Source organism: Hippopotamus amphibius, chromosome 4, assembly GCF_030028045.1.
Source record: "Hippopotamus amphibius kiboko isolate mHipAmp2 chromosome 4, mHipAmp2.hap2, whole genome shotgun sequence".
Taxonomy (NCBI): domain Eukaryota; kingdom Metazoa; phylum Chordata; class Mammalia; order Artiodactyla; family Hippopotamidae; genus Hippopotamus; species Hippopotamus amphibius.
In genome coordinates, this window is record NC_080189.1 from 174,028,382 (window position 1) to 174,049,933 (window position 21,552).

Sequence of the window (21,552 nt, forward strand, 5' to 3'; positions counted from 1 at the left end):
CATCTAATTCTTGTGGGATTCGTGCTCAGAGAAGAGAAGGATGAGGAGAGATGGCTGGGGCAGGGGTCAGATCTGAGGGCCAGGGAGATGTTCTGAGGTGGCTGGTGTTATGGGAGAGGAAGAACTTTTCCTCTACCCTCTTAGGTTCGTGTCTGGCCACATGCGAATTAAACTGACAAGAGACATATTAACAGGAGAAAAAGGTTTATTCATATGCATATGGGAGGTAACAAAAGAAGTAGGTAGCTCAATAAATGGTTAAGGTTAGAGGCTTATATACCTAATTTAGTAGCAGAGAGGGAGGGGGTAGAAAAGGCTTCTGTGGAAGAACAAATTGGTCTCTTTAGGAAAGACCAAGGTATTTTAGGAGAACAAATGGGAGATAAGAAAGTTTGTGATGATATTTGTCTATGCAGGTTTGAGTAGGATTTCCATCTCCTTCAGGGCCCTAAAACTCCCCCAGAGGGAGGATTTATGGCAGTTTTTCTCTTGGTCTCTCTCCTGGAAGTAAACTCCCCCGAGAGGAGATTCATGGCAGCCTCAATTCCCAGAAGTTTCTGCTTTCAGTCAGATAAGGAAAGCTCCAAAGTTTCTTTCTGCATCTGCTGAATCTCGAATGTTTTCAGCAATAATTATCTTTGTGCCAACTCTGGGGTTCCGAGTGGGTCCCCAAAGTATCTAAGCTGAGACCTGAACGTTAAGAAGGACGAAGCCAGGCAGAGATGTCCCCAAGCAGAGGTTGCGGGGCCCCGCGGGGTCTGCCTAAGGCCCTGAACGGCTGTGCGGGAAGCGCAGAATGTGAATTGAGAGTGCCGCCTAAGTCCTAAAACCCTCCGGATTTTCTCGAGACAAAAGGGTGATGAAAATAAAGGTTGGGAGCCATAGAGTCTAAGTTAGACCTGACTGCCCATCAGCTATATGGTCTAGAACATGTCGTTTAATGACTCTGAGCCCCAATTTCTCATCTGCAAATGGGGGACGGGGGCGGGGATGGGGGGTGGTAATAGATTAAACTCAGAGCATTGTTTGTCGGGGCCTCTGAGCCCAGCTCTAAGAAGGTAGCCAGCGGACCCTGGGTAAGAGTTAAGTGGAATCCTGAGGCTTTAGCTTTAGTTCATACCTTGGGATCAAGTGCCCAAGGGAAGCAGAAATGCCGAGGAGTGGGTGAGCAAGGGAGAGTGCCCCAGGGCCCTTTGGGCGCCTTGGAGGAGCGGAGTCCCCTTCCGCGAGGAATTTCTAATCCGACCACTCAGCAGTAGTTGATTGTGCGGCGCCCTCTGCTGGTAAGTTTCTGAACCGCATGCACCTATCAGCCACCCTGAAAGCTGGCCACCATTCATGCCTCCTTCAGTCCCCGAGATCAGGAGACACACCGACAGAAACGAGCAACCTGCGCCCTAACGCTGGGGTTTGTGTTTGTTAGAAGGTTATCAAACTTCAAGTCATTTTACCCAGACCCTTTATTAAAAAAATAATTTAGCAAACATATATGGTGCTTATTACATGCCAGGCACTGTTTTAAGTACCACAAATGCCACCTGCTTTGTTATTCCAAGTACCTCTGTGAGTAGGGTCGATTAGTGCACCCGCTATACAGATAGGGAAACTGATGCCTGGGGCCACGCACTGACATGCCCTGCGAGTGGCTCCGCTGGGGGACAGACCCAGGCTGCCTGGCTTCGGAGTCTCTGCTCTACACCAACCACTCTTTTATTTATTTATTTATTTTTGATATAACAGCTTTATCGAGATATAATTCACAACCATACAACTTATCCACTTAAAGTGTACAATTCAATGGTTTTTATATATCTTCACAGATATGTACAACCATCACCATGATACATTTTAGAACACTTTCATCACCCCAAAAAGAAACCTCCTACCCATTAGCAGTCACGTCCCATCCCCCTCTCATTCCCAGGAAGCCACCAATCTACTTTCTGTCTCCATTGATTCACCTATTATGGACATTGCATATGAATGGAAGCATATGTGGTCTTTTGTGACTCGTTTCTTTCACTTATAATTTTTTCAAGGTTCATTCCTGTTGTGTGTATCAGGACTTCATTTCTTTTAGGTCTGAGAAATATCCCATTGTGTGGATGTATACTACCTCATGTTTATCCATTCATGGGTGTGCATTTGGGTTGTTTATACTTTTTTGATAATTATGAATGTTGATAAGAAATTAATTAATAGTCAATCAAAGAAAGAAATAGAAAGTTTTACTATAGCCAGCTTGAGGTAGTCTTTCAGAAAGCTCTGAGGACTGTTCCGCCCACTATAGGTCAAAGCACAGTCTTGATTTCGAGACAAAGGGCTATACATCAAAGTAACATATTGACAGTTTACATGGTCCAGATCTGCAGGTACAAGGCCAGCAGTGGGTCATCGTGCCCCCTTACAGGATTGGGAAAGGAATGTTATCTCCTAAGGAGTTACCTTGCTGGCACCAGGAGGAAATTGCTCTTTTCAGTCGAGCAGGCATTCCTATGTCTTCTAAGGGGATCTGGTTAATGTATAATGTAGGTGCACAGGGCATACCACAGAGGGGTAGTGGCCCAAACGGGGAGAGAGAGAATTTTATGTTGAAAAAGTTTCTTGTCCTGCTTTAAAAATAATTTTCTTTCATGCAAGTGATGCCACTGTGAATGTGGAGGTACAGGCTTTGTGCAGATGTATTATGTTTTCATCTCTCTTGGGTACCTACTCAGGAGTGCAGTTGCTGGGTCGCAGGGTAACTCTGTTTAACCTTTTGAGGAGCTTCCAGACTTGTTTTTTTTTTAAAGTGTGTGTGTGTTTTTAAGGTAAGGCCCAGGGAGGGAAAGGACTCCCCACAGGTCACACACAAGGTAAAGAACAGGCCGGAACCTGACCCCAAGTCTCTGACTCCTGACCAGTGCCCCTCCCACTACACCACACTGTCCCTTGGGCAGGTGGCCTCATCCGTTGGGTCAGCTGAGCAGCCAACATGTGCCATGTTCACCCCTTCCTCTGCCTGCTTCCCTCCACCTTCTATGACTGACTCCTCTTTCCCCTGTAGCAGAACTTCCTTCCACACCAAGGTCTAGATGATGTTTAAACCCTTTCCAAGGGCTCCTGTTTTACAGCAGGAATCAAGCCTTGAGAGGCAAAAATAGTCACTTTAATGAAGTTCATGACTGATGCAAAAAGAGTCCGGTTCTAGGCTCTGAGTCTCAGAAATAGGTTTTTCAACTACAAAGATGCCTGGTGGGAAACTATTGAGAGTCATGGTGAATGTGGGATGTTTCACTGTGTGGGGTGTCCTTGTCCACCCTCCCCCAAGTACCAGTCCCATCCCTCCTCATCACAAAGACCAAAAGCGCCCCAGAACTTTCCTAAGTGCCCCATCAGGCAGCAGCATCCCTGAGAACCCAGCTCTGAACACCCACTCCTCCCCTCAGATTCCCTTTCCACCTTCTTCACCTACTCCCACCCCCACCAGCCTGGGGAGAAACTTCCTTCTTAATCTATATGGACTCTATTGAATCCATGTTCTGGGTCCTGAGATCTTTCCAGCCACCCTGAAGCTGGCTTCAGACACTGGCTTAGGAAGCAGAGGCTCCTTTTTCTGTGCTTTGCACCGACCTCTCCATCCCTCACCTGGAACAACGTGTCCAGGACAGGCCGGCAGAATGGGGGAGGGCAATTGGTAAAAGGTGATGTTGGAAAATGGGACACAGAACAGCCAGTGGTCAGTATTTTCAGACTATTCTTTCACCACAGCACCTAAAGGGGAACAACGCCGGCAAAAACAAAGGCAGCCAGTATTGATTGAGACGGGTGTTCTCAGGGAACCAACAAGCAGCCCATTTCACCCCTGAAGGGATGGTGCCCTTCACATCCTTGAGGCCCTGGCGCCTAGTACAGTGCCTGAGGAGCTCCACAAATGCGGGATGGAGGAAGTGAGAAGGGAGAGGGTAGGAGAGGAAGGTCAAGGGGCCCAGAGGGAAGAGGAGAGGAAGTAGGCAGAGAAACAAATATGCATGCTGGTGGTGTCACTGCCATAACTTTTCTCTGTCCTCTCTTCTGCAGGCCTCCGTGGCCCCAGAAGTCTTTGATAGCTCACCCATCAGTAAAAAATATAATTTTAAAAAGTTGAGAGAGCGCCAAGTCCCCTTTGTGTATTTGTTTATTTTTGTGAACACACATTTTGCATAAATGTATTTCTCATATACACACATGACTACAAAAGAGGTCTTCAGTTGGGGGTCTGCAAGCTGTCAGGGCTTGGGAATCTACATCTTGTTCCTCAGTTGCCATGGGTTCTGTGTACTCCAGTTTGCTCTGTCTGAGATGGAACCTGCATTCCCCAAGGTTCTTCTCTCACCCACCTAGATGTCACTAAGGTAAACCTTGGGCACGGGGATCTCACACACAAGTAATTCAAATTATGGGTTTGGGAAAGGTCCTTTAACAACTGAAATCGAGGCACCATAAACGTAGGGGGCTTCCTGTTTTCCCATCTTATACGAATTTCTGCGGAAGGTGAGGTTTATTCCGCGTCGGGAAGGAAGTCCCGCAGCCATGGTGGGGTGCTCTGAATTCACATGCAGGGGAAAGTGGCAGAGTGGGAGTGATGAGAAGTCTCGTCTGATGACCTGTCCTTCTTCATGAAATGCGTCATTCCTGATGGGGTGTCTCTGGAGGGCAAAGCAAACAAGCTTTGGTAAGAGATCATGAAGCTGAAAATAGCTCTTTAAAACGCGTCTAGAGATCAGCAAATTTTAAAGCTAATCATAGTACTTGCTTGGAGGATGAAACAAAACTCAGAACAGCTGAAGGAATATTGGTTTGTGACACTCCTTTCAGTGTAATTAAAATGTTTTCTGGGGGCTCCTCTATATTTCAAGATGCTTAATATGAAACAAAAAACCTGCAGATCAAACTTTAACATAGTTTCTTTCAGATTCGGCATGTGTTATTCTAGGAGGTTGTTAAAAACCTATTCATCTAGTCATATGAAAGATTTATTCCAACGATAGTCAATCCTCATCTTGTCTTTTGTAGTTCTATATTTTATACTTCCCATTTTTTAAATGATATGTGCCAGTAAAATTCAAAAATTCACATATACACACATTTATCAAAGGAATGCCATATATTTTACTATAGTCCTTGCTTAACAGATAACTTATATTTTTAGCTATGTCACATTGCATTATTGAGAATCAATTAAAAAGAAACAAAGATTAATTTCTCTTGTTTTATAACATAAAATGGACACATTATTGCAATTTTATCTTAATCTTGTCTTATGAGATGCATACTGTAATTTATTCCTCAGAAGTTTTAAAAATAATATTCCTTGGATTACATATTAAGAGGTTCATGTAATTGAAAAATGAAGTCACTTTTGGTTTTTTTCTGACAAGAAATAGATCTGATGTAGCTGAATGGCTTGAAGTTGAACATTATTTGCCAATTAGACAATTCTCATAAATAGAATATTCCAAAACACTGCTGCTGCACAGTTTTGACAAAATCTATTTAAAGAAGTTATATGATTTAAAAAAATCTCATGAAAAATATTACAATATTTCTAAAGGTGTAATGTAATTAATGACATTAAAATTTTCCCAAAATTTTTGAGGCTATTTGTTTAAACAAGGGGCTTCTGAGTGAAGGGGTAACCAGGATAGTAGATAATCTTTTGATATGTCATGGTAAAACCTTTTGGGTGCATTTCCTAGAAACTGAGAAAGTAAATGCCTTTCATGTCTGGGTAGCCAAATCCTTTTGTACATACAATGTTTTCTAGTTCTTTGCAATCACGTGGAAAAAAGACTTAATTCAAGTTATTAATAATAGATTTTGCCGATGGCTCACGATGTGATTTGGGGTATATGACACAGAAGGATTTAAAAAATTGGGTGACATTTTAATTACTCAATTCTTTCCTTTTCCATTTACATGGACAAGAATTCTCAGCCCAAACATCTATAAAAATAACTAATAAGAACAGAATTGAAGCCAAACCCTGCCTCATTCTAACTATGTCATATTCATCCATGAATAGATGAAATGGGGGGAGACATATCTGTCAGCTCATTACAAAATGCATTTCCAGTAAAAGTTTGCTTTTGAATTTCTAAACATTGATTTATCACAAACTGTAATATAATATCAATATGTACTTTTGATGAAGTGTGTACTGGTAATAGTTGGTAATAATCTAGAGAAACATTTTTAACGCATAGCACCTTAAAGACAGAAAATAAAATACAGTGAAAAATCCCAATTTATATAAAATGTTTGCAGAGATGTTTGGAAGGTTGATCAATAAAATATTTTCAAGCACAAAAATACATGACATTAAGATAAAAGTATATGGGATGGAAATGTGAATTCAAGGAGAAAAAAAATTTTTTATCTCTACAACACACTCACCACCAGAAATTTATTTTCCATCTGTCACCATACAGCGATCCCCTTTACCCATTTCACTCCCACCCCGCTGTCGCTTCCCCTTTCATAACCACCACTCTGTATTCATGTTTGTGTTTGTTTGGTTTGTTCATTTCTTTTGTTTTTGCTTGTTTACTAGCTTTTTATATTCCATGCATGAATGAAGTCTTAAGATATTTGTCTTTCTCCATCTGACTTATTTCACTTAGCATAATACCCTCAAGGTCTATCCATGTTGTCACAAATGGTGTGATTTCATCTCTTTTTATGGCTGGGTAGAATTCCATTATATATATATACATATATACCAATCACATCTTCTTTATCCATTCATGTGTTGACACGCACTTAGGTTGTTTCCATATCTTGACTATTGTAAATAACTCTGCAGTGAACATGGGGGTGCGGGTATCTTTTTGGATTAGTGTTTTTGTATTTTTTGGATAAATACCCAGAAATGGGATAACTGGATCACGTAGTAGTTCTAGTCTTAATTTTTTGAGAACATCTCCATCCTGTCTTCCCTGGTGGCGACATCAATTTACATTCCCTCCAGCAGTGCATGAGGGTTCCCTTTTCTCTCCATCCTCTTGAACACTTAGTATTTGCTGTCTTTCTGATAATAGCCATCCTAACAGGTGTGATGTGATATCTCAGGTTTAATCGATTGTTTATTTTTTTGTTGAGTTGTATGAGTTCTTTATTTTGGATATTAATCTCCTTTGGATATATCATGGGGAGAAAAATTTTCAATGCTAAAGAACCTGTGTACATAACTTTCAGATGGATGCTGTTAGATATCAAGCTATCAAGCTAGATTCCACTGGACAGACAGTAAAATATCAAGACTTCAAATGTGCTGATGCATGGATTCTTTGTAGCTATTTAAACTTATGATGAAATTTAGATGCCAACTTAGAAATGTGTCACAGAATACATGGTTTTGCAAAGTATTTTTGAGGACACAGGTAAGGAAACCTGTTTGAAGATCCATGCACCAGTAGGTTATAAATTCTGTGAGGGATATGTGACCATTTGAGATAGCACAGGATGAGGAAACCAGGAGAAATTTGTATATTAAAAATACTACTGATAATAATTGTAGCCGATGCTTAGAGTTCTGGGCACTTCATTTCTCAAACAAGGACTCTGTGAGGGAGGAACTCTTTTTTTTTTTTTTTTAATTTTATTGGAGTATAGTTGATTTACAATGTTGCATTAGTTTCAGGTGTACAGCATAGTGTTTCAGTTATGCATATACAAATATTCATTCTTTTTCAGATTCTTTTCCCATATAGGTTATTACAGAAAATTGAGTAGAGTTCCCTGTGCTATACAGTAGGTCCTTGTTGGTTATGTATTCTACATATAGTAGTGTGTGTATGTTAATCCCAAACTCCTAATTTATCGAGGGAAGAACTCTTAAGGCCCCTATTTCATAGATGGCAAAACTGAGGCACAAAGGGCTTAAATAACTTATCAAGACCACACAGCGCCTTAGTGAGAAAGCCAGAAAGGAGACCTGAAGTGGGGGCCCATGCCCTTAACCCCTGTGCTGACTGCCTGTTTAATTGCTCTTCTTTTTTAAATAAAAGATTTAGTATCTGTGAAGAGATATTCCAGCCTGCTGGTTTCTTCCCCTACGCTGATGGCTGTCAGCTGGCTGGAGGATATCGCGAGGGTCCCTGATGGGGAGAAAAGAAAGGACCATATTTGCTCTGCATTAAGAACTCCTTCTTCATGAATAACCTCCAGAATAACTTCTTAAGTTTTGACTATTAGCCTATATTCTTTGAATGTGACACCATCTCAGGAGCACTACACTTCTTCAGATAACACACAGATTCCCTGGACACCCTGTACAAATCTGGAGTTGCTTTTAGCATTCATAAAGGGAGAGTTGTCTTGCCCCTAACCTATCACATCACTTCACGTATCATGTAGATGCTAGATTTGTTAGTGGAGGTCGACAGTGTCAAGACTTTCTATTACAGTATCTTAGTGATGATGATACGGAAAGAGTAATTTCCTGTTGTGTGTTAGGGAAATATTTTTAATGTTTCAAAAATAAAATGCCTAAACTAATCTGGATGGGATGGGGGTGGCGGGCAGGAATCGGACAAATCCATCTCTCCAGTTCAGCGAGATGCAGCATTTTGAGCACCTGTTATGGGAATTTCCCAAGGCCAAAAGGATGCTTGTCACCTTTCGGATGTCTTGATGGACATAATAAATGACGAACTTTACAAACTGGGTGCAAGATGAGGACTTGTAAGACAACATTTTGCATCATCACAAACCGCAAGTCATCAGAAAAAAAAAATTAAGATGATGCATAAGACAAACTCTCAGGTGAGCAGATTAATTCCAGAGACCAAATGAGAGCCTAAATGTTGGTGCAAAAGTATATGTTAACTTCTCAGTTCCAAATGCCATTTCAGTTCTTGGAGAAGTTAAGTTTTTCTCAGCTTGATTTTTGCATGTTTAAAAAATTTTATATTTTCTCAGTGTCTTAGTTCTTTGACAGTCGAGGTCATGGTCTTAAGTTGCTGACAATAACCTAACAACTGCGACTTAAAACTTTTTTCAAGTGAAATATTTATAAGGCTTACATCTCGCTTGTAAATTAGTGCACCACTGCCCCCCCGCGAGCAGGAGCCCTGAGAGCGTAATTTGGTCCGTGCGGAATTTGGTTCCTGTCGGCTTCCGTGGCGTCCCTCGTCAACTTCCGCCTCTGATGGACCGCCGTGGCGGTGCACTTCCGGCAGCGGCGGCTCGAGCGGCCGAAGCAAGATGGTGAGTGACTAAGGGTTTCGGCTGATAGTGACGGTGCGGCGGGATCGAGGTGGCCAGAGGCGAGAGAAACGGGCGACTGCCCGAGGCGCTTAGTCCGCCCGCTGGCCCGGTCTCCTGGCGGTACGAAGGGTCCCGGGGCCCATGTTGAGGTCCATCTCGGGCCGGGGCCGACCGGCGGGCCTTTCCCCGGGACCCCGGGGCCCTGGGGCCGGGGCTCGGCACGGAGGGGCCCCCAGGCGGGCAGGGGGCGGCGGAGAGGGTCAGGTGGCCCGGCCTCACTCCTCCGCCGGCCGGGGCTCTGCTGACCGGCGCGGGGAGTTTCAGGAGAGCCTCCTTGAATGACTGGGACGAGGGCCTTCGCAGCCGCGCGGGTGGAGGGATGCGCGGCTAGAGCGGAGCGAGGGATTCGCTCCAGCTGAGGAGGAGAGAGTCTTGGGGGACCGCCCCGAGTGGGGGCATTTGGCCGAGGCCTTAAGACGTCTCCTGTCAGGCGGAGCTCGGAGGGAAAGGTCCTGTGGTGTGTTAGGAACAGTAAAAGCAGCTGGTATTTATTTGTTAGTTCAGGGATTGATGCTGCACTGCTCTGGGCACGGCATACAGGGGGTGAGCGTGACTGACATAGGCTCTGCCTCTTGGAGCTTACATTCTGGAGAAGGCAGACAAAAAGTAGACGAAGGAATATGTGATATGGTGTTGGGGCGGGATAGAGATGGGCGGGTGGCCGTTGCTTAAGGTTGTTCTGTAGAAAGGGATAGGATGGGGAGGGGTGGCTGTTTTACCTAGGGTGTCCGCGAGTCCCAATGAGAAGGTGAGATTTGAGGAGGGATCTAAATAAAATGAGAGAGTAGCTTGTGCAGATATTTGAGGGAAAGTGGTGCAGGCGGGAGGAACAGCAAGTGCAAAGGGCCTGAGATGGGAATGTGTTTGGCCTGTATCTGAATAGCAGGAAGTTGCGACCGCAGTCTTCTAGGTCTTAGAAGGACTGTGGGGTAGCAGTATCCTAGGAATGATAGGTTTGTGGCAGGTGCTTTTCCAGCATTGGTCGTTATTCTCATTAGTCCCGTGAGGGAATTATTATCCTCATTTTACCAAGAAGGAAAGTGAGACAGGGTAAGCTGCTGTGCTAGAACACAGATTCTGTGGGTCTTAGCTATGATGTACTAGTTATCCATGCAGTAGAGAAACACAGGTATGGGTGTCCAGAGGACCTGAGTGTGATATCCGGCTACCTCTCTGATGAGCTTTGTGACAACAGGCAAGTCCCTTAACCTCTCTGAGCCTTCGTTTCCTTATGATAGTGCCAACCTCATAGAGTCTGTAAGAATAAAACAAGGTGATACCCTGAGAATGTTGAGCACACTGCTTGGCATATAGTATAACATAGAGTTGTTATCATTCAAGACTGAGAAACATCACGTAAATGCCCCAGGCATGAAGGAGTTCGGGTCCAACTCAGGAAAACATCCTCCGGTGGGGCCAGACTTGCAGGATCATGGAAAAGGCGGATGAACTTGGGAAAGGTTAGTTGCAGCCAATTTGGCGAGGGCCAGGCGTGCCAAGCTAAAGAGTTTGGACATTACACCACAAATGCTAGGAAGCAGTTCAAGGTTTTTGAGGAGATTTAGAGGATTGGCTGTTCGTTGTGGAAGGTTTAATAGTTGGATTGGTGAGGGAAGAAACTAGACCTGGAATTTTCAGTTGGAAGACTAGAGCCCAGATAAGGTAACGATGGCCTGAACAAAAACAGAGACGGAATGGACAAAAGAGAGAGTGAAGAACTGAACCAGAATGGATTTGTTGCAGAGCCCAGACTTTATAACCAGACTGAGAAAGTCGTGACCCTAACATTTCTTATTCACCGATAATATTGTATTGGTGAGTAGGTACTATGAGTCATGCAAGCGTGAAGTGTTTTACGCGCGTTATCTCATTTTCAGCTGCAGATATGAGCTATTATCATCCCCTCTTTCCAGTTAAGGACATCAAGGCTCAGAGAGGTGACTTAACTTACCTGAGATCACATAGCCTATTAGGAATGAAGTCAGAATCCAAACCTGAATGCATTTATTTCCATAGCCAATGTTCCTAGGCTTGTTGCAGTTCCTTATCTAGAAAGTAGTAATAATGAACCCTATCTTGAAGGATTGTCTGGTATTAATGCAGTGGTGAAGGAAAATGTCTAGTACAGACTTAGGCACATAGTAAACACACCACAAACATTAGCTGCCTCAGCACATTTTCTTAGGGGTATAAATAATTGTTAAAGGCCTATAATTTGGACAGCTTATTTCAGTAAAACTAATTCTATTTCCCCAAATTTCTCAGAGCCCTTAATTACCTTCTTCAAAATAAAGTGCAAAATTTTAAGAGTCCTGAAAGTGGGGAAATAGATTTGACTTTGCTCTTTTAGGTAACCATGAGAGGGTTGTTTTGTCTTGATGATGAAGCTGGTGGTGTACTAATTTAGAGGAAGTGATTTGAGGAGACTGAGACATCATTTCTGAGACATTGCTCTGTGTAGAACATTGTCCTGTAACTGAAGGGTCTATTTTAAAGTCAGAAATCCCACTGAGCTTATTAATACACTAATTTCTTGATAGGTTAAGGTGATTCAACTTTTAGATTGGGAAGAAGGTCCTGCCCGAGCGCCCCAGGCTATAGGGATGGGAGGTATTTAAGCTGTCATTGAAACGAAAGTCTCCTGGATCTTGGTGTGAACCTAGTAAGGAGTAAGTGATTGATAAATGGTTGGTTTTTTTTTTTTTTCCCACCATATGGCGTAGGAGATCTTAGTTCCCCAATCAGGAATTAAACCTGTGCCCCCTGCATTGGGAGGACGGAGTCTTAACCACTGGACCACCAGGGAAGTCCCTAAATGATTGTTGAATAGGTTAAATGATTTAGCTTACATGGCCCAATTTCATGAAATAGGTTCTTGGTGGCCTCAGCCAGGTAGTTTTGTATTAGAGAATGTCAAGCCCTATACCTTCCCCTCAAGAAGGTGTGGTCTTAAGATCTTAGTCTCATCATGACACACTAGTTATATCTGTTTCTTAGTAGAGTTGTCCTTGATTTAAGATGCAGCCTGAAAAAAAAAAAAGATGCAGTCTGTGGTAAGGTACACCATCTTAGGTGAGCTACTAACAGCTTTTCAGGAAAAAAAATTCTGCCACATTAAATGTACACATTGACTGCAAGGTATTTTGAGTTCAGAAATGTTAAAGTGAGGGGGAGGTGTTGGTGTCAGAATCACAGGAGAATAAGAAGGGTTTTTTGAAGTGATCATATTCTGAATTTATACCTATGTCTTAATTTTTTTTTTTTTCAGGGTCAAAGTCAGAGTGGTGGTCATGGTCCTGGAGGTGGAAAGAAGGATGACAAGGTAAATAAATAAGAAGCCAGATATGTCTGTCATGTGAGTGAATTGTGGAAAATGTCAGATCTCAGCTGAGAAGTTCTTTGGGGATTCATGAATTTTAAAATGCAAAATAAATGATCTGTATTCATTTAACCAGCCTGGCCTACAGATACAATACTCTTTTCATGTTTTACAAAAGATTATTGATCGTCAATTAGGTATTTATGAATTAATGATTTTTAAAGGTGTAAAAGTAATAACATTACAGAAGTGTTAAAATAAATTGCCTGTAATTTTAGTGTTTAATATCCTTAGGTGTGAAAAATTGTGTCAAATTACTTCAACTCAGACTTTTGGCATATAACTCTGAATTCTGACCTCTGTTCCTTATTGAATATCAATGTGTATTGTAAAAAAGAAAGATCAGTTCCATTCACATATTAAAACTTCAGGAATGTAAAAACAGATTTGGGGGGTTTTTTAGGACAGTTTTTAATAGCATCCTAAAAAATGTGGAAAATTATATCCCTTGGAAATAGATGATGGTCCTGCATAAATGAGTTTGTATTTTAATATGATTTTTGTGTAATTTTTTTTCCTTGCTATTCTAAAAACTCAAGGACAAGAAAAAGAAATATGAACCTCCTGTACCAACTAGAGTGGGGAAAAAGAAGAAGAAAACAAAGGGACCAGATGCTGCCAGCAAACTGCCCCTGGGTAACGACATGGTTCCAATTCTTAGGGGAACTGTCTCTGTGTGTAGCTTAGAGGTCTGAATGTGGAGACAGGAAATAGGGTGTGGTTGAAGCTCTAGGTCTGTGACTTCGTACAGTCTTCTCTAGGTTGGGATAAAAGCTGCATTTTGGTTTTAACAGTACAGACAGGATACGACTATGTCTCATTTTAAGAAACTCCATTAATTTCCTTTAAATAACCAGCTCCTCTAGTGTATTAGAGTACAGGGTTAGATTAGAAAACTCAGGTTGAGCTAGAGTACCTTAGACATACACTTATTTCATGAAGAAATGGAATTCACTATATTGGAACTCACAGCATGCGATGCTTGAACATAAAATTTTTCAGTGGCTTCCTACTAAAGAAGGAATGAAACTCAAACCAGGTGACCTGACCCAGCCCACCTCTCCATCCTCGGCCCTTGCCTGTCCTTCACAATGCCTTGCCTTGTGTCCTTTGAATCTCCTGGGCATCAGGGCCTTTGCTTCTCTCTGCTTGAAAATGTCCTTCCCCCAGTCCTTCCATGGCTGCTTGCTTCAGCTCAAATACCTCTGCCATCCTCATCTGCCATCTAAACAAAGTCCCTTCTTGCTTAGATGCAGTAAACTAATTTTTAAAATATTGCTTGGTTAATAATAGAGTCAGTAAAAAAAAAATGTGCCATTAACCTACCATAACGAATCAATACGGTATTGATAAAGAGTAGATCATCACATCACCAGAAGAGCATATACAGTTCAAAAACAGAGTCAAGTTACAAGTATATGGTAAAGGTGGCATTTCTGTTCTGTGGAAGAGGATGGGGTTATTTAATATAAATGGCTGGCATCTTTTATTTGTTACTCATAGAAAATGAATTTAGACCTCTTGCTTTAGATGAATTAGATATACACATGCAAATAAGTAAATAAAAGGAAATTCAGGAATATATTTAACTTTAGGGGAAGAAGACCTTTTGAAGAAGCCAAGACATCCAGAAACCACAAAAGAAAAGACTGACAGATTTGTCTGTGTAAATGTTAAAATTCCTATGTAGCATGAGACTTTAAGCCAAAAGAAACAACACATGAGTGTGGAAAAAAATCTTTGCACTTATGTTAATATCCCCAGTGTTCCACAGTCCTGCTGTAAATGGATGCATGTGTTAGGGCCAGGGCGCCACAACCTATATCGACTGAACAGCACCTGCAGCTATTTTCATTAGTACCTGTGAGGAATAATAAACCAAAGCAAACTATCTTTTTTGGTTAATGAGTATTTTCTTCTTTATAGACAGTTAGCATATGTCATTTGTATTATCTCTTTGGTCATAGACCTCATCCCCATTTTTACATATTTGCCAAAGTCCCTTTCCCCTTTTCATTTAGGCACCTGCCTACTTAGGGTCACCAAACTGAATTTTTCAGAGTCTATCCAACTAAAATAAGCTTATTTTAAGTGTTAACTTTTTCTTAAGGATGAACTGAATTAATTGCAAACTTCAAGCTCCACGTATAATAAAACAATTTTTAATTACAGTGACACCTCACACTCAGTGCCGGTTAAAATTATTGAAGTTAGAGAGAATTAAAGACTATCTTCTCATGGAGGAAGAATTCATTAGAAATCAGGAACAAATGAAGCCTTTGGAAGAAAAGCAAGAGGTAAATTGAGAAATTACTAAAATTTATTTTTTTACAAAATGAAATTCAAGTAGTTGAACCTTTCAGGCTTTAATGAATCATTATGTAGCTGCCCTTTAAAAACACCAGCTGCTTTGTAAATCTAGTGAACTGTCAGCATCCTCTACTTCTTAGGTCTAATCTATTTTTTCTTCTCGGCCTACTCTTATGTAGGAGGAAAGATCAAAGGTGGATGATCTGAGGGGGACCCCAATGTCGGTAGGAACCTTGGAAGAGATCATTGATGACAATCATGCCATTGTGTCTACGTCTGTGGGCTCAGAACACTACGTCAGCATTCTTTCATTTGTAGACAAGGATCTGTTGGAACCGGGCTGCTCGGTCCTGCTCAACCACAAGGTAAGTTGATAGTCTAAGAAAGCCCGTCGGAGTGCTTTCTCCTTCCTCATAGATGTGTCCGCCCATCCCATGGAAGTAGATCACCAGAGCACTCCTAAGGGTTGAGAAAATTCTGTGATTGCCATTTTGTTGTAAACAGGTTGCGTGAACTTCATGTTCCTGTGTTGAAGTGTCGTGTTCCCTGTTAGGTGCATGCTGTGATAGGGGTGCTGATGGATGACACGGATCCCTTGGTCACGGTGATGAAGGTGGAAAAGGCCCCCCAGGAGACCTATGCTGATATTGGGGGGTTGGACAACCAAATCCAGGAAATTAAGGTATGTCTGGGAACCAGCTCTGGGCTTTTAAACCTTTGGTTTTTCACTACTATCTTATTTAGGGTGTTTGGATTGTTTTGCATGTTTTATTTTTTCTTTGTTGATCAGACCAGTAACTGACTTGGAGCTTGCCAGTGGTGGTGTTTTGTGTTAATACTGAGTTAGGTAATAGAAGTATAAATTATGATAGTTGTGGCGGCAGATGCAGCTTAATACTTGTTACATGTAATGTTTAATAATTATGTGTGTGAATATGTTTGCAATTGTGTTGACTTCAGCTGTGGCTACCCAGAAACCTCCAGTGATGTTTGGGGGTAGGGTGAGTGGCACACACTTACACAGTGCTGGGATCTAGAACATAATCCCAGCTCCTGCCATGGTCCTGGGGTTGGGGGCACATGGTCATTCAGGATGGCTGTGGGCCAGCCCTCTGCAGTTCTTTCATCTGAAGGGAGGTCATTCGGAGTGATCACAGATCTCCACTGGTGACTCTCAGACAGCTGGGAAATAGCCATTATGTCCCTGGGTGGTGACAACAACAGAAAATGTTGCCAGTTCCTGCCTGCAGTTTCATTGAAAAGGGTGCATTTTAGCTTTAAGTTCCTTTTGCTCAGGAGGGACTTAAATGTTGCTCAAGGCTGACTTTTACTGGGAAGTGAAAGGGAAATTGGGTGCTATTAGGAGGACGGGGTGGTTGCTGGGAGCTCAGGTAGGACAGAGGTCATCTTCAGTATGTCCTTGCTGCTGGTGCAAGTCAAAGATTGTCTCTAACAGGAATAATTGAAATTTTAGTTTATTTTTGTTGAAAGTGAGATATGCCTATGATGCCAGTTAATGAATCTGATACATTTCAGTAAGAAAGCCTTTCATTTTTACCAGGTGTTTGTTTTCTTTAGGAATCTGTGGAGCTTCCTCTCACTCATCCTGAATATTATGAAGAGATGGGCATAAAGCCCCCTAAGGGGGTCATTCTCTATGGTCCACCCGGCACAGGTACGTATGCTGCACTGGTTGCTTTCCAGGCACTGAGCTCATCTCTTGAGCAGTGGCATTAGCTGCTTATAATGACTTAGCTGTTGAGTGAGGATGCCACTTCCTTAGTTTAAAAATGTGCTCTAAGCAACATTTTGGACGTTTTTGAATAAGCACCTCCTCTGGAAACATACCTATTACATGAAAGTATGTTTTTCTGTGTAATAGATGTACTAAGAAACTGAACTATCTTAGGCTTGTAACTGTAGACTTAACAGAGTTAATGTGTTACAAACAGTAGTAGGGATTACAACCGGCACCCCCCAAAAATGCCTGCTCAGTGTGAGTGCATTTCTTAAATGTGCTAGATTTATATGTTGTAAAACATAATACTTTTAAATATTTTTAAGAGTATTGTATGTTGAAAATAGTTTGTAAGAAGAAATAAAAATAAACAGGCTGCTCAACTTTGGCTGTACATTGGAATCACCTTGGTAGCTTTAAAAAATACTGATGCCTGCTCCCCTCCCTGAAGATTCTGGTCTGTTCATCTGGAGTGTGGCCACGCATCAGCACCTTGGTGCAGGACCACTGATTTAAAAGCTACCCTGTGCTGTTCAGATTAGGTTCATTCTTCTGGTCCATTGGTGCTGAGTGAGTATAACACTGGATGAATGAACGGATGAAGATAAAAATGTATATACATATTTGGTTCATTATACAGTAAGTTGACCTGAGTAAGTTGTATAGCCCAGGGCTTCGTAAATTCATCGTTACGTAAATTCCAAAGGAAGAGAGGTCATTTGATTGAGTGAACTGAAGCCATGGTTCCCAAGAGGAGCTGTACTGAGGATTGCCCACACTGGAGGGACGGGGAGCCAGCTGTACTCTGAGGCAGGGAGCTACTGCAGCCTGTCATTTTATAGCCCAGGAAAGTGAGCTTCGGAGAGGCCAGCGACTGGCCCAAGGCCCTGTAGCTCTGGGGGTTGAACTGGTACTGGGGCTGGAGCTGGAACACAGGCCTTCTGACCTGCAGCCATGAGCCTTCTTTGGGGCATATGTACTGCAAAGGGCTAGAGTGAAGCACTGGGTGGCAGGCCTGTCAGGAGGAGGAAGAGACTGGTTCAGGGATCCCCCTGGCCATTGAACATCCCAGCAGCTGAACTCGGCTGCTTCTAGACTGTAACATCCCATCCATTTAGAAGGTCCTTCTGGTCTTCTGTCTGCCATCCTTAATTGTTGCTCTCAGGGAGCAGTCCAGCCACTCCTGGCCACCCAACTGAGGGAACATCACTGCACCATCTTGTTACAAAGCTTAGCTCCTTGTCCTCCTTCCCACTTGCACAAACTCTTTTCTGTCACTCACTCACTCACTCACTCACTCAGTCACTCACTCACTCACTCACTCACCTGCCAGCCTGCTCCCCTTCCCCTATAGGGCTAATGGTGGTCCTCTACCAGCTCTGGCTCTAACAGCCTCTATGTCCTGAGGTCACTTCCCAGCCCTCACCATCAAAGGGGCCATGGTCTTGAGCTCTAAAGTTCTCAAACTGGTACTCTTCACTGACTCTTGTTCTTGACCTGAAAGAGGAGTATCAGGGAACAGAGCAGGCTTGGAAATGTAGGTCTTCCTGAGATTAGTGAGGAACTTCCCATAGGGGCACACTGCAAACAGAAAAGTCTCTTGAGTTTTCAGCAGCTCTCCACTATGGGCTTCATCAGGAGCTGGTCTTGGCTAAGCTGACTGAGCCCTGGGGCAAGCCCACAGCAGCATCTTCAGGTAGCCCCGGAAGGAACGGTGTCCTTTGGTCAAAACCTAGGACTCCCAGGTCTTTTTCTCATCACTGATAGTTTTGTAGGAGTTGAGTTTGGTTCTCTTACCCTGGTTGCATGAGTCAGCTTAATGTTATATGCAAATTTGAATAACTTGCAGTAATAAGTATTTTTTGACATTATCATGATGAATTTAGGAAGACAATTAAAAATAATGAAAATACGTTTTTTAAGTTCTTCTAAATTTCCTCATCTGCTTTGGAAAACATAATGCCTTTCATAGAGGGTTCCACCCATTCTTGATGTCTTTTTAAGGTGGTGATGAGAGTTTTAAAGTTAGAACAGCACTTGAGGTTTTTTTCCCTTTTTCTTTTTCAATCTAAAATAGGTAAAACCTTACTAGCCAAAGCAGTAGCAAACCAAACCTCGGCCACTTTCTTGAGAGTGGTTGGCTCTGAACTTATTCAGAAGTACCTAGGCGATGGGCCCAAACTCGTTCGGGAACTGTTTCGAGTTGCTGAAGAACACGCACCATCCATCGTGTTTATTGATGAAATTGATGCTATTGGGACAAAAAGGTAGACTTTTTCTTACCTCCTCTGCATTGTTTAGAGGTAAAAACCCATGTAGCTCTTCTCTGAGAATGAACGACCGTTGGGCACTCCCTACATAGCTTGCATGTTGGTTTGCCATGGTCCCTACTGTGCAGCTAGCTCTCCGTGGGTGCTCTAGGCTCTGCTCTCCCATGTGCCAGGTAACAACTACCTGGCAGTTGACTGGTCAGTCGTAGCTGTGCCTTGAGCACCCACTTTGAGCCTGGCACCATCCAGACTCTGGAGACACAGCCGTGAAGATGAGTCTTGCCCTTGAGGAGCTTAAATGTGGAGGCTAAATAAATGATATAATTTCAGGCGTGAAAACTGCTATAGGGAAAATAACGTGTTGCTTAAGTTGGGCTTTGGGAGGGTGTGACATACAGGTTTGGACAGAGCTGTATTTTGTCATTCTCCTTTAACAGGAGATCAGTTGGGTCTTCACTCCTCCCTTGCTTCTTTTTCAAAGGTATGACTCCAATTCCGGGGGTGAGAGAGAAATTCAGCGAACAATGTTGGAGCTGTTGAACCAGTTGGACGGGTTTGATTCAAGGGGAGACGTGAAAGTCATCATGGCCACAAACCGAATAGAGACATTGGACCCAGCACTTATCAGACCAGGTCAGGTTTGCTTTTGTTTCATCGTGGATTTTTTGTTTCATCGTGTGCTTATGTGGATTTGTATTTCTTAAGAGCACTTGGGGAGAATATAAATAATATGTATAAAGGCAAATACGCCTTGAAACTTAGAATAACTTACTAAAACTATGTCCTCTTGAGGTAATAGTTAAGTAAGATCGTGATTGTGGTCTGTGTAGCTTGGTCCCTTTCAGCGTCAAGATGTCTTTTTTTTTTTTTTTTAAGAAATAATTCATCTGATAGCATAGGTCCATTTTTTACATTCAGGTAGTACCAAAAGAAGCAGTAGCTAATTTGTTTACTCTCTTCTGTAATGTTTTTAACATGGTTGATCTTTTTCCACTAACTATGCCATATAGGAATCACTCATTTCATTTGTTTCTGAAAGTACCAGAGCAGAAAGGATTTTTTAAACGAGATGAATTCAGATGTTGACTTTACAGACTACAGAGATGAGTGTTTGCTCTTTAAGATTTGGACCTCCTTCCCACACGTCACTGTGTGTCTGAGACCACATGTGTGAGGAGACAAAGGCCACTCCCTGAGCCAGGGCTGGGGTGCCCAGGGGTGTGACTGAAAACCTTCTATACCCACAGGCCGCATCGACAGGAAGATCGAGTTCCCCCTGCCCGATGAAAAGACGAAGAAGCGCATCTTTCAGATCCACACGAGCAGGATGACGCTGGCCGACGACGTAACCCTGGATGACTTGATTATGGCTAAAGATGACCTCTCTGGTGCCGACATCAAGGTGAGAACCTGGGCTGGATTGTACCTCTTTGTTTTGTCACGTGTCTGTGAGTTTGGACATTTCTTTGCAGGTGACCAGAGTTTAAAGCAAGGCCTGGCATTTAGAAAAATTTCAAGCTTTCAGAGAAGTTCCAAAAATAGTAAACACCCATATATTCATCACCTCCATTTACCAGATGTTACCCTTTTACCTGTTTCTTTTCTCTCTGTATGGAGAAACACACTTTTTTTTCCTGAGCCATTTGAAAAAAGTATCCTAAAGGCCATAACCAGATAGAATCTTCAATGCCAGGATTTTGTTTTTAATCACATCATGTTGCTTGGGTTCTTATTTTACTTTTGGCAAGTAATTATTGAGGAAATAAATACATTAGAATAAATACTGTACTGAAACGTGTAAATATTTAACCAGAATGCATGTTCTCTACAACTGTAGATAAATGAAATAGATGTACACTCTATGTGGCCTCTAAATTTCTGGATATAATTTTATCTATTTCTCAGGAAGATTACTCCCTTTAACAAAAGGAGAGCTGTGAGAATTTACTGACCTGCCAGGCCACACAGCTGGTTAGAACCTGAGCCAGTCTTCTTCCTTAGGGAAATACTCCCAGTTTATACCATCTCAGGTCCTTTGAGAAAATAATTAGAATGCTTAAAACATTAAAAAAAATCAAATCGTTCCCAAATGGTTTGAGAAATCTGTGGTTAGTCTGGCTGCCTACACCAGCTTTCAAAATAGTGCTCTCTGAATTGTTAGAATAAAAAGTATTTCACTTTCTGAACGTACTATTCTTTCTTACAGGCAATCTGTACAGAAGCTGGTCTGATGGCCTTGAGAGAACGTAGAATGAAAGTAACAAATGAAGACTTCAAAAAGTCTAAAGAAAATGTTCTTTATAAAAAACAAGAAGGCACCCCCGAGGGGCTCTATCTCTAGCAGACCACAGTTGCCTTCCAGGGAAAGGTTGGGAGTGTCCTGACCCCTCCGAGGTGTGAGGGCAGGGAGGCTGCCCAGGAGTCTGCGTGCCGGTTGATCTTCGTTAGCAGAGCATCCCGAGTACCTTTCGAGCATGATGTGTAGGATGCCCGTGGGGCTGCCTTCGTCTGTTGGTCACGTGCAGTGCTCTCTTCCCAATAAAGCGTGCTCTTTCTCAAACACTGAA

General features: G+C 42.4%; 1 protein-coding gene across 1 annotated transcript; it reads left to right on the forward strand.

Moving 5' to 3' along the window:
- The first annotated feature begins 9,155 nt into the window (after positions 1 to 9,155).
- PSMC1 (proteasome 26S subunit, ATPase 1) lies at positions 9,156 to 21,545 on the forward strand. Its single transcript, XM_057730936.1, has 11 exons — positions 9,156 to 9,228; positions 12,557 to 12,610; positions 13,207 to 13,303; positions 14,840 to 14,964; positions 15,157 to 15,342; positions 15,531 to 15,659; positions 16,556 to 16,652; positions 18,793 to 18,982; positions 19,467 to 19,618; positions 20,233 to 20,387; positions 21,192 to 21,545. The coding sequence occupies exons 1-11, from the start codon at positions 9,226 to 9,228 to the stop codon at positions 21,324 to 21,326; spliced, it is 1,323 nt and encodes a 440-aa protein (XP_057586919.1). The 5' UTR covers positions 9,156 to 9,225; the 3' UTR covers positions 21,327 to 21,545.
- The last annotated feature ends 7 nt before the right edge of the window (positions 21,546 to 21,552 follow it).